The following is a 17,252-nucleotide window of genomic DNA, read 5'->3' as shown; positions in this document are numbered from 1 at the left end:
GTCCCGGTTAGTTTCCCCGATACATCCAGACCAGGGCCAGATTAGCAACTTTCCTGAAGTATATACATAAGACATTTAAATAAATTTTGAAATCCTTACCGTTCTTTTGGTGATAGTTGTTTATCTTGATTTTTAGTCGACTGCTGAGTTTGATTATCTAATATATTAGTTCTTTCTATAACAGTTTGAACTGAAAGACTTGATGTTGCCGAGAAATTATCGTTCTCGGCCATATCGATTTTGATTATTTCAGCCTGGCCACAAAGGCCCAGGAAGCAATAGACAATCACACACACAATTTGATTATCGTTAACACACCGCACAGTATATATATATACATATATATATAAACACTTTTAAATTAACACCAAAACACTATTTCTAAATTGTTTACACCAAATTTGTTTCCTATTCTCACGTATAATAATGGAACATTTTTCTTTTTTCATGGCAATCAGTAGAGTTTCTCGTATACTAGGAAAACTGTTTATGTGGCATGATTCTTTTTCCCTCTTTTAATTCAACATTTATTTTATTTTATTTTTTTCCTCGCCTAAAGCTAAGAGAAGAGATTTTCGATTAGACCCTTATATAGGTTTTTTAGAGTTATTGGATCCTACATTTGTGATGATAATTCCCTGAATTGTGAGGGTGATTTTTTTTCTTTTTGTTTTATCAAAAGAATGTGTAGAGTTTTAGTGTTCAGTACTCGTGATTTTTGATAAGTACATCGAAATAAATTGTTTGGGATTTTCAAGCGTATAGAGGTGCTTCATAAATTTCAGGTGATTTACACTCTAAAATAACAGAAACGTTTTTTCTCATTACACTAGAGTCTCCGAAGAGAGGACAGGAAGAGTCTTGGACCTCTCTACGGAATTCGTCCTTGACGCCGAAAATTGTAAACACTCCAGGGCCGTATATCGTATCACAGAGATGTGTTTTTTTAACAGAATACATTCTATTACATATGTAAAATACTACGCGAGGAAGGTACACTAAAAACAAACGCTCCTGAGTTCACGTTCCTCTTTCTGATCCCGCCCATCTCTTCCCCCCTCATTTCTTACCGCGCCGCGTCATTACTTAGTCCTCTCTTCAGAAGTCCTCTCTTGGGAGACTCCAGTGTAGTTGAAAAGCATTCTTTATTTTTTTTTTAATTCTTACATTTCAAGTTTTTTAATGTTTCAAAAACTTTTGCTAATTTTCCACATGTATTTTAAGATATATTTTTGAAGTCTTACAAATTGCAAAAATTATCCTTAAAATGTCTTGTATAGTTTCAAAAAAAATATTTAACCTCAAGAAATTTTTATATAAAATTTAAAATATATGAAGTTATATTCATGTTTTTCCCTTGAAAAGACATTCTCGAAGGTTTTTTTAAGTCAATATAGAAAACTAGAGAAGTGAAACGATCGGCTTTCAGTGACCTGCAGAAAAGAAGACGTCTAGAAATTCTTGTTAAAAATGTAGTGTCGAGATGGAAAATAGAGTGTATTGCGAATGAAGAGAGGGGGTCGAGTGAGGGAGAATGGTGGCAAATAATACTCTCGATACTTGGGGTGAAAATGTAGTGGAACATCGATATTAAAATCACAACCCTTGAAAATAACTGAGCCATTTTACCCGATACAAGTCAAGTAAAATCTTATTTATTATATTAAAAAAAATATGTTATAGTAATGCAGAAAATAAAAAAATTTATTATTTAATTAATTATGAAAACTATCTAGTTTCTATCTAGTGCATCTAGATTATTTATCTACTTAGCTTTTAAATAGTATAACTATATAGAAACTATATAGCAACTACCTAGTTTCTAGACAGTATAACTAATATGTAAACTATCAAGTTTTTAAATAGTATAACTATATAGAAACTATATAGGAACTACCTAGTTTCTATACAGTATAACTATATAGAATCTACCTAGTTAAAGATATTATAACTATGTAGAAACTGTTTAGTTTCTAGATAGTATAACTATATAGTAGCTGTCTAGTTTCTAGATAGTATAACTATTTAAAAACTATCTAGCGCATCTAGATTATTACAAAAGGACAGAATGAAAGAAAAGTGTCCACTTCTTTTTATTTATAACCAAATTTTGGACAGGAATATGTAAAATTCAAAATTAAAAAAAAATTTTACATATATATTTTTTAAACTGAAACATTATAATTTTCACTGAGCTTTAGCACTTTGGTATAGTTGTAGGAAAAGAAAAAGCTCTCTTGTAACAGAGTGGAGAGAATGAACGCTTTGAGAGCCTCTTTTCTTCGTTTAAAAGTAAAACTGGCGTGGAGAAAAGACGCAGTGGAAAAGATTCCAAGACATACGTTCCCCAGGGAATGTGAAATCACAGAGAGAAACTTTTTTCAAAATAAAAAAAAAACTGAATTCTGAAATCTAGTGGAAAATAATTCCATATAAGTTCTTTTTGTAAAATTTTATAAAAAATTTTTCTTATTAAACTATTTTCAAATTTTTTTTTTTATATTAAATTATTATATTTTTATATATTTATATTAAATTATTATATTATTTTATTTTAAATTATTAATTTTTTTGAATTTCCAAGAAATAATATTATATGTTCGTTATGGGTTAAATTAAGTGCTTTCCCTAAAGTGCAATAAATTGGAGACATAAATTCTAAAATTACATCGTGAATACGAAATGTAGTTTCGTTGTAGAGACTGTTAAATGATTTTTTTTTCTTGAATTTACAAGGACATAAGTTAATTGAATTTTGAGATTTAAAGTTTAAATGTTTGTAAATTATGCAAAAATAATTTTTATGATTACTTTATGTAAAAATTTAAATTTCTTGTATCGATTTTTTTTATATTTTATAATTTCCTTTTTTTTAAAGTTTTGTTAATTAATGAATTTTGTTTCATTTGTCAAAGTTTTGAAATTTTTATCCGTAGACGGAATTTCATAAATTGTAAATTTAGTTGACTTGGAGAAAAAGAATAAAAGAAATACGTTGATTTTCACTGTGAAAATGTATCCAATTAACAAAGCAGCAGAATTTCTAGTACATATATAGACTATTTCATTAAAGCTTTAAAGCTCGTTTAACGATTTTTGTTTTTATACGAAAAAAAAACATTTCCTTGCGGTTGAAATTTTACTTTTAATTGAGAACATTATTAATTTTTAAAAAAAATTTTTTTATAGTTGGAATTTTTACATTTTTTTTTCTCTATATTTCTCCTTCAAATTAATTATTTTAAATTATTGTTGTTTATTTATGTATTTATATATTTATTAAATTACTGCATTTCGTTTATTATATTTTTTTTCTCATAACACTAAATAATAAGGGAATAGTTAATTAAATTTTTTATTCTTATCAATATTGAAGAATTTAATTAATTTAAGATATTAACGTCCATTAGAAACAAAGCAATGGACTTGAAAAATCAATTACTTTTATATTTCCATACACTTAATTATCGAGTAATAAATTCACCAACTTTTTCTTATTTTTTTTCAATCATATAATAATTAAAAATTATTTTTTTATAATAATAATAATAATAATAATAATAATAATAATAATATAATAATAATAATATTATAATTCTCATAATTTTGTAAAAAAAAACTTTTTTTTTACAGAAAAAAAAAGTTATTTACCTATAGAAAATAAATGAAATTTTTTTTCGAATCTTGAATTTCGTAAATTCATTTTTTTTTTAAGGGGAAAAAAAGTTTTCTTACTTTGTTCTTATTATATTTTCCCATGAAGAATATACTCACTTTCCCCTTGGATATATTATAAGGAGGGTCCAGATATAAAAGTATTCTAAGAACGTCAATGGTGTTTAAACATAAAGACGTGATAAAAATCCAATGTTAATAAAATATATGTATACCTTTTTTTCATGAATTTAAAAAAAAAAAGTTCCAAAAAAAATTGATATAATAAATAAAAAATGAAAAAAAAAAATCTGGAAAATTAGAGTAGGCAATTTATAAAGGTCGTTGAACATAATTAAAATCATGGTCCATAAAAGTATGGTGACAAAACTTATTGTGTTGATCAAAAACTTATTCCCAAGAGAAATATTCGTTTCTGATTGGCTGGACTAAGATATACAGAAAAAAAAGTCCTCTAAAACCCGAGATGGAAAAGTTGAGATCCGAAGTGAATTGGATTTCTTTTTAACTTGGACTAAAATGTCATTTCTGCCTTTCGTAAAAAAAGAAAAAAATTACACATTTTTTACTATCAGAGAAATCTGTGATTTTTGGGGGGAAAACATCAATTCTGACCTTATAAGAAAAAAAAATTATTTATTTAGGTATTTATTTTTATTTAAATATATATATATATATATATATTTATTTTTAGGATATAAAAACCAATAAATAAATAAATAAATTATTTATGTTAAAATTTAAATTTTACTTAAATGGAAATTTTTATTCTTTTAAAACAAAGGAAGAAATGAAATGTATATGACAAATTTTTCATCGTATATTATGAAAAGTATTTAACTAAATTAGAAAGTAAAAATAAAAGATTTAGATATTGTAATTTTGCAGTTGTGGAGGAAAAATAAAAAGTTTTTTCTTTGATGCCATAAAACACAATATATTTAATTATTTAAGAGGTTTTAAAAGTTGTGGTGCAGCTATAAACAGTAGAGATTAAACGTTTCAACGTTATGCTAGGAAAACATCAAACACACATACATTGTTAATGTTTAAAATTGCATGTAGGTAATTATATTTTTTTTATTATATTCTCGGTACTAAAAAAAAATTCCATTTGAAAAAATGAAGTTAATTATGTATTATTTACCAGAGTTGTTTAACGAATCATTATTATTATTATTATTATTATTATTATTATTATTATTATTATTATTATTATTATTATTATTATTATTATTTTATTAAAATAAAATTCAGAACTTGCCCCGTGTTGGGGTAACAGTTGAAAAAAGAAAAATTAAATTGTTACAAAATTAATAAGCTACCATTACTAATCTCAACGATTTACCTCTGTCGAAATTGTAACCGGAAACGGGGCAAAAATCTGACAATTTACAAATGATCTCATTTAAGATTTTCATGTATTAAGGGTAAGGAATATGAATCTCTATATAGGGGGAATTTTCGATACGTTTTTTAGAAATATTTCTTGATCGTTTTTTTTTTCCTTTTAAATACCCTTATATAATTCAGAAAAAAAATAGTGACAAAATAATAATGAAAATGCAGATTAAATATATAAATAAAAAAAAAATAAAAAAATAAATGAGAATTATCAAAGATTTGTTGAATTGGCAAAAATGGAATTTTATTACTTTTTTGTTCCCTCCATTTGAATCTGATGAAATCAATATATAAAGCGAAAAAAAAAGTTTATATACGAGAGAGTCAACATCTGAAGTCGATAAAACCATAAAAAGACACTGCGACATGTTAGAATGTTCTGGAATATTCTATAATAAATAATGTACATAAAGAAAATGATTTATTTGACCTTTTCAAGGAAAGAGATTTATTTAATTTTATTTAGATTGAAAAATTATTAACTTCTAATCGAAATCTATTTATTTTTATTTAAAAGAAAAATTACTTTAAAAAAAAGTTTAATTTAAGAATTCTTTTTTTACTATATTATTTATTTTTTACATAATTTTTCTTTATATTCTAAAAACAAAATTTTTATCTTGATTTTAAAATAAAGTTTTTTTCATTTGACATAATGAGGATTTATAATCTCTCTCTCTTTCTCTCGGTAAAATAAAACTTTTTATTCATGATCCCAAAACAAAACTTATTCATTCTATATGTAATAAGACAAAAAAAAAAGATTTTCATCTCGATTAAAATTCTTTTGAATGAACAAAAAGAATTTTTATTTTAAACTGACAATTTTTTTCATCTTGACTAAAAAAACAAAAACAAAAGTTTAGAGCCTAATTATATTTTTCTATTTTGAAATAAAATTTTTTTTATTTTTACGATTTAAAAATAACTGTTACAATGTGTGATATTTAAAACAAAAATTCTTTTATTCTGCTTGTGTAATTTTTTTTTTTAAAAAAGGAAAAACAAAATTATTAAGAAGCTAATCGTTTAAAAATGAAATGACTAAGAGACGCGAGAACTAATTATATAAATTTTTTTGTAAAGGGGGGGGGAGGGGTGTGAAAAAAATAGAGAAAATGAAGTAAATTTAAAGCACAGGTGCAGTAGACAAACGCCTTTTGTCTAATCCCATCTGGTGAGCTAGATTAATGACGCTTTCTAGGCACATTGCAAGCAAGACAGCATGGGTTCCAAAAGCAGGAGACTGGAAAGCGAAGCTCTTTGTTCCATCAGCAACGAGCTTTCAGCTGACCAACTCCTGATAGCTGCACTTTGGATCCCAATTTTGTCCTAAAAGCAGCAACGACAAGGAAGAACAATTTTTTTTTATTTTTTCAAAAAAAAACAACTTTCAACTTATCCTCTTCACACTTTTATCATCAATTTTATTTCATCCACTTGAGAATTTAATTAATTTGAAATTTTTCCGAAATTGAATCTAATTTGATTGAAAGGCATAATGGTTATAATTGATCATTTCTTTGAATTTTTATTTTATAGAATTTCATTGAATAGAATTTTTAACTGTTCGAATTATTTTTTGATTGAATTTAGATTTCCGATTGTCAAATTTCACGCTACAAAAAGACGTGACTTTAGTCAACTGTCAATTTTTACGCCGTGAAAAGACGTGACTTTAGCCGAATGACTATTTTCACGCCGGGAAATAACGTGGCTTTAACCAATTGTCTATTTCCACGCAGTAAAAAGACATGACTTTAGCCGATTGACTATTTTCACGCCTGGAAATGACGTGACTTTACCCAATTGTCTATTTCCACGCCGTTAAAAGACATGACTTTATCCGATTGACTATTTTCACGCCGGGAAATGACGTGACTTTACCCAATTGTCTATTTTCACGCTGTGAAAAGACGTGACTTTAGTCGATTGACTATTTTTACGCCACGAAATGACGTGAATTTACCCAATTGTCTATTTTCACGCTGTGACTTTAGCCGATTGACAATTTTCACTTCGGGAAAAGACGTGACTTTAGCCGATTGAATATTTTCACGCAGGAAAATAGCGTGGCTTTAACCAATTGTCTATTTTCATGCCGTGACTTTAGCCAAATGTCTATTTTTACCCCGTGAAAAGACGTGATTTTAGCCTTTTGTCTACTTTTGACGTCATTCACATCATTTTACGTCAAAAATATGGATCTTATGTTGGTTATTCTTGACGTGGAATGACCCATATGGAACCAGTGGCAAAATTCTTTTTATAATATATATATATATATAATATATTGTTAAATGGAGTTTGAGAAGAATTATATAAATCGTCATGACAAGATTTTATACAGTGGCTCGGATTCGGATTTTTCTCTCTTTTAAGTCAAATCGAGTGAGTCAATTTGGCGAAGGAAATTGGATTTAGATAGAAAACGTATAGCAACGTTTTCAAAGCCAGTATAGCTATTTTAATTTTCTTTAACCCATTGAACATTGCATAAGATGTTCCATTTTTCATATAGACTAACATTTTCTCTTTTATAAATAAAAAGAAAAAAATATATATATGTATGTGTGTATAAATAAACACTCTATATGTGTATATATAGTTGACCACATATCTCCTCGACTGTGAGGAACTTGAGTCCCATTAGTGGGAAACGGCACTTCCGCTGCCACCTGCTGCAGAATTCTATTGCAGATTCCTTTTGCTGAGAAATTCAATATAAACAAGAAACTGCCTTGATTTCCCAGATTGTCAATACGGAAAACTTCCCTCTATCCTTTCACAAAGTTGTCACTATTCGTAAAACGTTATCATAAGCTCTCTGAATAGACTGCAAATCGTTACATTATCTCTTGACAATTTCTATTTACTTTTTAAGGAAAAAAAATATATATTCGATTTAGTTTTTTTTTAAATTAAAAAATATACCCGCGTGGAAAAATTTTTTAGTCAACCTTTCTAATATACAAGTTAGTTTCTAAATAGTAATTCTGCCTGTAAACTAGGTTGTATAAGTATAACGTTAGGTATAGTTTCCATATAGTTTAATTATACAGTGGCTATATAGAAAATAGTATAACTGTACCATAAATATTTTAACACGGTTACTAAACTTGTAATAATTATTATTACAAATAAATACAAGGCATCTTAAGCAAAAGGTCATAACAATGTGAATTGAAAACAGTTCCTAAAGATAATTTAATCAGTTGCAATTCGTGTATTGACCTGTTTAGATGTAGTGAACCAAAGTGTAAACAAAATAGTTTAAAATTTTTTAAATCGTGTGTGTTTCCGGCAGATATCAAAATATATGAATCATCTGTTTCAGACAAAGGTTAGAGACTATTTTTTTATATATAATATAATATGTTAAATAATAAAATATTATAAATATATAATATTATAATATACAATTGGTTCCTTTTGCAAAATAATTTAAAATTATTTCATTTTTTTATTAAAAAAAGAAATAACAATGTAATGGTTATCTAAACTTAATATTTTGTAATTCTTTCAAGTTAGTGATAATTATTAATATAGAATAGATAGGTACAGGTAACACTATATGGAAACTAAACACAATTTTACACAACATTTTAGTAACATAAACAAAATGTAACATAATACTTCCCAAGCTCGAGGCTATTATAATGCAAATTTTTAATTTTTATAATTTCGGTAAAAAAATTTTTTCTGCAGGTAACAATAAATTTAAAATTATATATTTAAAATAAAATTTTTTTTTAAATTTTTATTCAAACAATTATAATTTGATATATGATAATTTAATGAAATTGGAACATTTTTTTAAATTTTTACTGTTCCGACGTGTAATATTTGTTTCATTTTTGTCACGTTTTTTGTTATTTATTTTGTTTTTTTTGCGAATTTTAATATTTAAATATTTTCTCTTCCTTCATATATACATATACTATTTCCAATGAAGTGACGTCTGTTTCGGTTCGATATGCAGGTGAAAACAAATTTAACGGGAACAAATAAAGCCCTTTTGAATGGACGCTTAATTGACTATTAAATTACAACAAACAAACGTTTGACGCCTTTCAACAAAGTTCTGGATTATATTTGTTGTCATGGAAAATTATATAATATATATAAATTTATATATCATGATATATAGTGACGTAAATATTTTTTAATAAATATAAAAGCCGCGGGTCAATTAATTTTACTTTTATAATTTTTCGCTAGGTAAAAGTGGATTTGATAATTAACAAGTGTAAAATAAAATTTAATTGAAAAATATGACATTCAATTTAAAACTAACTTTATATATAGAATTTAATTAACATGGTAAAATTTTTTAAAATATCCAAATTAAAAACAAAAAAAATTACAAAATTAATAATTTTTTTTTAAATAACAAAAAATACATAAATAAATTACAGTTTCATAAAATATTTATAAACGTTATTAATAATTTTCTGTTATAATTATAAACAAAAAAAATTAGAATTTTTTTTCATTTATTAACAAAAATAAATAAATAATTTTTTTAAAATTATTAACAAAAAAAACGGGTTATAATTATATTGAGGTGAATACAGTATTTAAAAAAAAATTGCTCTACTTTTATGCATTTAAATTGTCCCGGTTTTAACGAAATTCTATATCGTTAAAGAATAGAGAAAATTTAGGTCGGAGAGATGTTTTTATTTTCACGTAAAATGGTCTTCTATATATGAAAGTGGATATAGTAGTTGCAACAGGGTGAATGTTTGCCTATAACTAAAGTCGTGAATTTCTCTCATGAGAATCTTCATAACTTTCTGCTTTAATAATACAAAAAAAAAGAAAAAAAATCAAATAAAAAAAAACTAAAAATATATTTGTTCGAGTGTTGTAAATATCGAAAATATAAGAGAAAAAAACGAAACAAAAATATAAGAATTGGAGAAAAACAAGAAAATTTTTTTATTATTATAAGTTATAGATTTTTTTTTATATTAAAATTTTAATGCATATATACGCGAGTTATAAGAAATTTTACACTCATAAAAAATTGTTTAATTAATCGATTACCTGACTATTAATTAAATAGAAAAATATTTTACTTGAACCAAACAAACCAAGAACATTTCTTTTCAAAAAAAAGCTAAAACATTTCAACCAACAAATAAAAAAAAATTTTTAATTAATAATTTATACAGTCAACAATTATTTGAACCAAAAAAATTTTTTTTTTATTATATACTTAATGTTTATTTTCTTCCTTGCTATTTTAAACTTTTCTTTTTAAAAAATAATTGGATGCTGAAAATTATATTTACTTTTAAATATTAATTTAGAAATCGTTTCAAATAATTCTAATAATAAAAATAATAATCTATAAAATATGGGGAATGTATAAAATAAATAAACAAGTAAATAAAAAATTAATAATAAAATAAATAATAATAAATATAAATTTAAATAAAAAAATTATATTTCAGTGTTAATTTTAAAAACAGTTAATTATAATTTTTAAGCCCACGAAAAAAAATATATTTTGCAACGTGCGCTAAAAAAATTACCAAATCGTTGAGAACAAACAATTCACTTTTTTTCTACATATTCTTTTGTTTTGTTTTCTTTTTGTTAATAATAGCACAAATTTTGTTTTTATTTATTTTCAATGAGATTCACTAATATTTAATGCACACAAAAACAGAGAATTATCTTCGATGAAAACTATTAATTGATTTTGGGGCAAAATAAAATTTTTTTCTTTTTTTTTTTGTTAGTACGATCGTAAAATAAACAACGAGAGACTATAGAGGAACAGATATACAAGCAGTAAAAGCTCCGAACGTCTGGCGTCTTGGCGCGTCAGCCGTATACTGAATATACCGGCGTCGCGACGCCCGTGCGATTGCGTATACACGCACCCCTTTTGCACCGATTAGAAAATTATATGTATATATAGTCTTAAAACACCATTCGAACGACGTAGGTACCTTTTGTTTCTATAACTCAATTTTATCTCCCCTAATTATTATTGAAATCGACCCTAATGATAAAATCAAAGAAAATTGTGTATAATTAAATCTTTTGTCTAAATATGAGACTTTTAAATTATTTTTAACGCTAACAAACTTAAATTTTTTTTGCGTCTGTCTGTCCGTCGTAAAAAACACGTAAAAAGTAGGTGCAAATGTAGGTTTATTATAGGTCAAAATTCGTTCAATAGTTCTAGTAAGGATTTAATATGGATGAGAGTACAGGTCCAAATAGGTCAAATATGGGTTCAAAATAGGTCAAAATTAGGTTTAAAGTAGGTCCAATGTAAGTCAAAGTAGGTAAAACAAAGTCCAATAGAAAATTTAATACTGGTTGAAGTAGGTCCTATGTAGGTCTTACTTAGGTCCAATGTAGATCACAATAGGTTTAACGTAGGTCAAATTAGGTCTAATATTAAACAAACTTAGGTCTAACTATGGACAGAAGTAGGTCCTCTATTAGATCTACTTTGACCTATGTTGAACTTACTGTAACCTACATTGAACTATAATTTTACTTTCATCTTAATATTAGAATCTACTTTCTATTATATTTTACTGGAAATAAAAACAATTATTTCTTTCTATTATTTTGTCAAAATATATCAGAAGAATAAAAAGAATATGCTCTATTCTAAATTAAAAGCTCGAATGAAAATTAACAAAAGAGTGAGCACACGGGAAAAAATTGGTTTATTGAAAATTTAATTGTTCCTGATTCTCAGGTGGACAAGAGAATTGGACAAAACTATTTCATTTACTTTTGAAATAAAAAATGTCAATTTGTTTCAATTATTATTTAATAAGAAATACTATATGGAATGTGATAAAATTACACGAAATTCTATATTTATAAAAGGTTAAATTTGCAAAATTCTGAAACATTTCAACACCCCCAAATGTTATAAAACAATTTTTTTAATTATATTTTAAAATTTGTATAATATTAATATTTAATTTAAAAGGAATAATGTTACAAATTAAATTCATATATATCAATATAATAATAAATGAATATTATTCTTTGTAATGCGCGTTTGCAAAATCAAATTTCATTAGCGATCGCCACGCGATCATTAGAATTATTTCACCTTACCGATAGATGGTAAAAATGGTTTAACAATGAAAATATAAAATTACTGACACTGAAATCTACCTTACCGACTGATGGTAAAATAGTTTTTTGAACAATGAAAAATATAAAAAATTACCGATATAGAAATCTACCTTACCGACTGATGGTAAAACAGCGTTTCAAAAACTGAAAATATAAAAATTATCAACATAGAAATCGCCCTTACCGACTGATGGTAAAAAATATCTAGAAGTTTCTTAATTTTTTTTACCTTCAATCGGTAAGGTGGATTTGTATGTTGGTAATTTTTATATTTTATTTTTCAAAAAACTGTTTTACCATCAGTCGGTAAGGTAGATTTCTGTGTCGGTATTTTTTATATTTTCATTTTTCAAAATTTTTTACCATCTTGTTAATTTTTTACCATCTACATACTTGCAAGTCTTTAAAAAATTAAGCATTGAAGTGGAAAATAATAAGGGTTGGCGCGCGAAGTATATATATATATGCAGTACCCCTATTATTTTCACATAAAGATGAATACACAGTGAATTCGAAAGTAGACACTGAAATTGAAACTCAATATTTTTTCTTATCCACAAAGATCACTTGTAAAAAAAAGAAGCTGCTGGGTGGGAGGAGGGTGGAAATATGGAAAAAATGAACAAACAAGAACAGATACTATTACATAGAGAATTTTTTATCAAGTGAAATTTCAACGCAAAAAAGAAAAGAAAAGGAGTATTTCATCGCAGTTAAAAAAAAAATAAAAGGAAAATTACATGTTTTTCAGAAGCCAATACTGGGCGCAGAAAAAAAAGTTCTATAAAGAAGAAAATACTCGTAAAATAACAGAATAATAATCAAAACACAAAAACCTTCTTATTATATTGTGGTAAAATAATATAATGTAACAAGGAAAACAATGATAGGAATAAAAAAGAAAAACAATGTACAACAAGAAAAAACAGTAGAAAAAGAATCATAAAAAATAAATGATAAGAAAAAAGAAAAAAAAATTTGAAATAAAATAACTGTAAAATATAAAAGAAATGTTCAATTACATTTTACATTTATTGTACATAAAAAATAGAGGGTTTAAAATTTTTATAATATTGAAAAAATAAAGAAAACTGTGTAACATTAAAGTTGCACCTTTTTTTGTCCAAGATTAAACCTATTTTGACCTACTTTTGACCAATAGTAGACCTTTTTTTGTCCGATAATAGACCAAATTCCAGTGTTGGTTACAGTAGGTTCAACATAAGTTAAATTAGGTCTTATATTGGACAAAAATTAGGTCTGTCAAAAGTTCAAATCAGGTTCAATAAAAACAAAATGTTAAAGTAAAAAAAAGTAATTCCACTTTGTCTTTTTTTTATTAATAAAGGAAATTATTTTCCCAAAGTTGTAAACAGAAAATCGTAAATTCAACAAATTCGTGTTTAAAAACGTTACACGTGCGCATCAGGTGGGTAAAAAGTTTCTTATATTCCGGACGTGAAATTACTCGACAAAGTGGAAAGGAAATTTCGTGGCCTCGTGTCAAGTGTCGTTGACACTTGACATTTCATTTTTAAACCATAAAAACGATATTTATCTGTTAATTTATGATCAAAAATATATATTTAACAAAATAAAATACAAAAAGAAAAATAGAAGAAATATTTACTCAAAATATTTGTAAGTACTAGAAAAGAATATTAATTTTGATGTTAAGTCAAGTTAACAAGTTGATGATGATGGGAGGGGACAATGTTTGATGAAAGTTTCTTTTCGGAAGTTAATAGTTAGTATGACGCGAGAGCGGAAGTTCGAAGATCGTGAAAAGTTGATAATATTCACAGATCGGCACCGCGTCCCTGAGGTTGTATCGATCGCGCGCGCAGGAGAAGGTCGGCCAGGCAGTTTTATCAGGAGCAAGGCCAGCCGACGTTCCTTTTATTAGGGCACCATTAATTTTTGATACCTTCCTGTTGACTTGAACGACATTCGTGTAAACACAGAGAGGTGCGCACATCGTGTGTCTTTATTGTAAATTAGTGGCTAAAAAGAATGCTAAAAGCTTGTCCATTTTTTTCAATTAGACACACTGCCTTGCAGTTCTTAAATATTCTCTCTGGCATCGTGATAAAAAATTTTTTTTCACATATAAAACAACATTTTTTCTTCATTATAAGCTATAAAAATATTCATAAATTTAAAACCATGGAAACATATTTTTTCATATAATTTTTAATTTATTAGTTAATTAATTAAATAGTTAAATAATTTATTAGTTAATTAATTAAATAGTTAATTAATTTATTAGTTAATTAATATATTAAGTAGTTAATTAATTAATTTTACTTTTTATTATACAGTTGAAAAGGTGAGGTAAATATTCCTTGTTTAGGATTTAAAGTCTCATTATTTCCCACTCACTGACCTTTTTGTGAGTTCCTTTGCTTTTTGTTTTCTCCTTTTTTATTTTGCTTTCTTAGTTTCCACTTCACATTTTTTTCTTTAAACCCTTCTTATCTTGACAATTTCATTCTTCTCTGTTTTCAGGATTCACTCTGTTTTCGTCTTACTATTTTCTCATTTCTTAATATCTTGTTTACAGTTCTTTTACTCCTTAAAGCTTATTTTATTCCTCTCAGTCCTTCTTTCTTATTATATTTCTCCTGGATTTTTGAAAATTCTCCCCTTCTTTCACTTCCAAACATCTTTTTTTGCTTTAAATAATTTTTTTTGCTCTTTGTCAAAAGAAAATACGAAATGAAAATCTAATAATTTTGAAAAATGGTAATTTTTTCCAGAAAGTAAAATCTAGGACGATAAAATCATATGGAGCGGTTATAATATTATAGAGAAGGAAAATTATCTTAATAGAGCTTAAAAGAGGGACTAAAATGATCTATTTTTCCACTATTATCAATTCAATTCTGATACAAATATATTAATGAAATATTGTCACGCAATTCTAATTTATTAAAGTACATACCAATTTTTTATTCAATTATTTTGTGTAGGTTATATATTTTCTTTAAAAAGAAAAAAATATTTAATATTTTATCGTTTAATTTGAAAATTAATTTAGAAATCGAATTTAATTGTAAAATTATTCTACAAACAATTGATTATATGGAAAATCTATTACTGAAACAAACGGATTTCTGATTGACACGTATTCCACAGGGTGATTAGAGGTAGGCATTTAGTGACGTGTGAGAAATCATAGGTTGTTTGATTAAATTTTGTGACTTAATGTCAAACTTTGATTGAAAGCAAATTAGTATTGTTTGCAATCAGAATAAATGTACGTTCTCAATAGTCATGTCATTAATCAAAACGAATATTAACGTATAGAGTGGAAAATTTTCAATAAAAGATCGTTGACATATATTATTATTGATGAATTTTGATAAAATTGAGAAAAATTAAGTTTATAAATTCATATTTTACATTTATTAATAGTCCGTGTTTTGTTGTTTTTAACCAATGGCTAATTTAGAAAAAAACTAGTCAGGGCCTTGTCAGTTTTTCTATTCAAATTATCTGATACAAATAAAAATACTAAAATAAAAAAATAAAATAAAAATACTAGAGAATTTGGATATTTTATATTTATTGTGATCTCGTGAAATTCATGGCTTGAAATAAATTTTGTGCTCTTCAAACTTGCTCTAAATTTAGAGCACGAAATTGAAAATTTCCGTTATATTCACGATTGAATTAATAATGGAGTAATAATAAATTAAAGGAGAAGCTTTTCTTTATTTATTAATTATGTGTGTATAAATGTTGATTTTTTTTCCCAAAATATTCTGAAATTATGTTCCACGTCACATTTAAGATGATGATGGTAATTTTGCAAAAGGTCATGGATGCTCATAGGACCGGAAGTAAACGCGCGAAGCGTGAATATGGTTTCTAGGCAATTAGGTGTTTCATTGTGCATAGAAAAGTCATTGATTCAGAAAACTCTTTAAAATGGATCAAGTTAGAAAACTCTAACTTGATGCATAAAATTTTAATTCTAAAGTTTTACATACATTAAAAATAAGTATAAAAAAAGTCCTTTGCAGTTTTCAATTACTTTTTTTTATAGTTTTTGTGTAAATTAAAATTTAAAGTAACTAATGAGAGACGGCTATTCTAATCGTATTATAAAAAAAATTTCTTACTGTAAGAATTTAATCATTCAATAAACTTGCATCAAACAATAATAATTTGGCATAATTGTTTTAGTGTGCAAAATTAAATCGATCAAGGGGTTTTAACTAGTTTATGAAGGTCGAATAGCCCTTGAGAACTTTTACACGAAATAAGGGAAGTGTGTGAAAGTTCATCATGAGATTGCATTGCACCAATATTTCTCCACAAATATTACATCGATTATTCTGTTATTAAGTTCAAGGGCTCGGAGAAAGAAAGTAAAAGAGGGAGAAGAATATAAAATTTCACATTTTTTCACTTATAATAATTTGTTTATAAAGTTTGAGAAAATTTCAAAATAATAATTTTAATTTGACATATTTCAAAAGGTGAGCAATGCTTCACGAGGGAATTTCCGTTGAGTTGAAGTTTAGGAAACGTGACAGGAACCCTTTGCAATTGATGAACTTCCGACTCTAGTGGGTGTTTTGAAAAGGGATGTAATCGCCTAAATATTGATGATGACCTTTCATATTTCTTGATGAAACTAAATTTTCATTTAGTTTCCTTAATGAAAATCATTAATTAATTTTTATAGTATAAATAAAAGTAATTTGGTGTCAAAGTAAAAAATTATTACTCAAAAACTATTATAAAAAATTTGTAAAAAGTACAAAGGATTTTTTAACTTATTTTTTTAGAAGATTACATACCTATAATATGTTCGACTTAACCCAGGATTTTTTTTCATAAAAAAAAGATAAGATAAATCTACATTTTAACTATTATTTTTAACTTTATTTTTATAAAGTTCCCAAATCAATAATTTTTATTAAAAAGTATTTCGAAATTTTAGAATAGTTGTTTCAAAATCGAATTATTGAGTTAACTGTTATTGATATTTAAATTTTATGTTAACGCTATAAAGGAGATTTTAATATAATATTTTT

General features: G+C 25.8%; 2 protein-coding genes across 6 annotated transcripts in view; one reads left to right on the top strand and one right to left on the bottom strand.

Moving 5' to 3' along the window:
• Positions 1-10,946, bottom strand: part of LOC127276745 (arrestin, lateral eye-like) — a 59,310-nt gene extending 48,364 nt beyond the window's left edge. The window contains exons 1-2 of one of the 3 annotated variants that reach the window (XM_051297382.1): positions 10,623-10,946; positions 100-559 (exon numbers count right to left, since the gene is read on the bottom strand). In XM_051297382.1, the coding sequence (XP_051153339.1) occupies positions 100-233 (134 nt within the window). In that variant the 5' untranslated portion in view covers positions 234-559; positions 10,623-10,946. The remainder of the gene's footprint in view (positions 1-99; positions 560-10,622) is intronic. The other 2 variants (XM_051297383.1, XM_051297384.1) reach the window with 2 other exon arrangements.
• LOC127276748 (14 kDa phosphohistidine phosphatase-like) overlaps positions 1-17,252 on the top strand; it is an 82,225-nt gene that overhangs the window by 52,550 nt on the left and 12,423 nt on the right. The gene's annotated exons all lie outside the window — the stretch shown is intronic.

Source organism: Leptopilina boulardi, unplaced genomic scaffold, assembly GCF_019393585.1.
Source record: "Leptopilina boulardi isolate dan_hultmark-lab unplaced genomic scaffold, ZJU_Lbou_2.1 LbouV2_151, whole genome shotgun sequence".
Taxonomy (NCBI): Eukaryota; Metazoa; Arthropoda; class Insecta; order Hymenoptera; family Figitidae; genus Leptopilina; species Leptopilina boulardi.
This window is presented reverse-complemented; position numbering and strand designations above follow the sequence as displayed.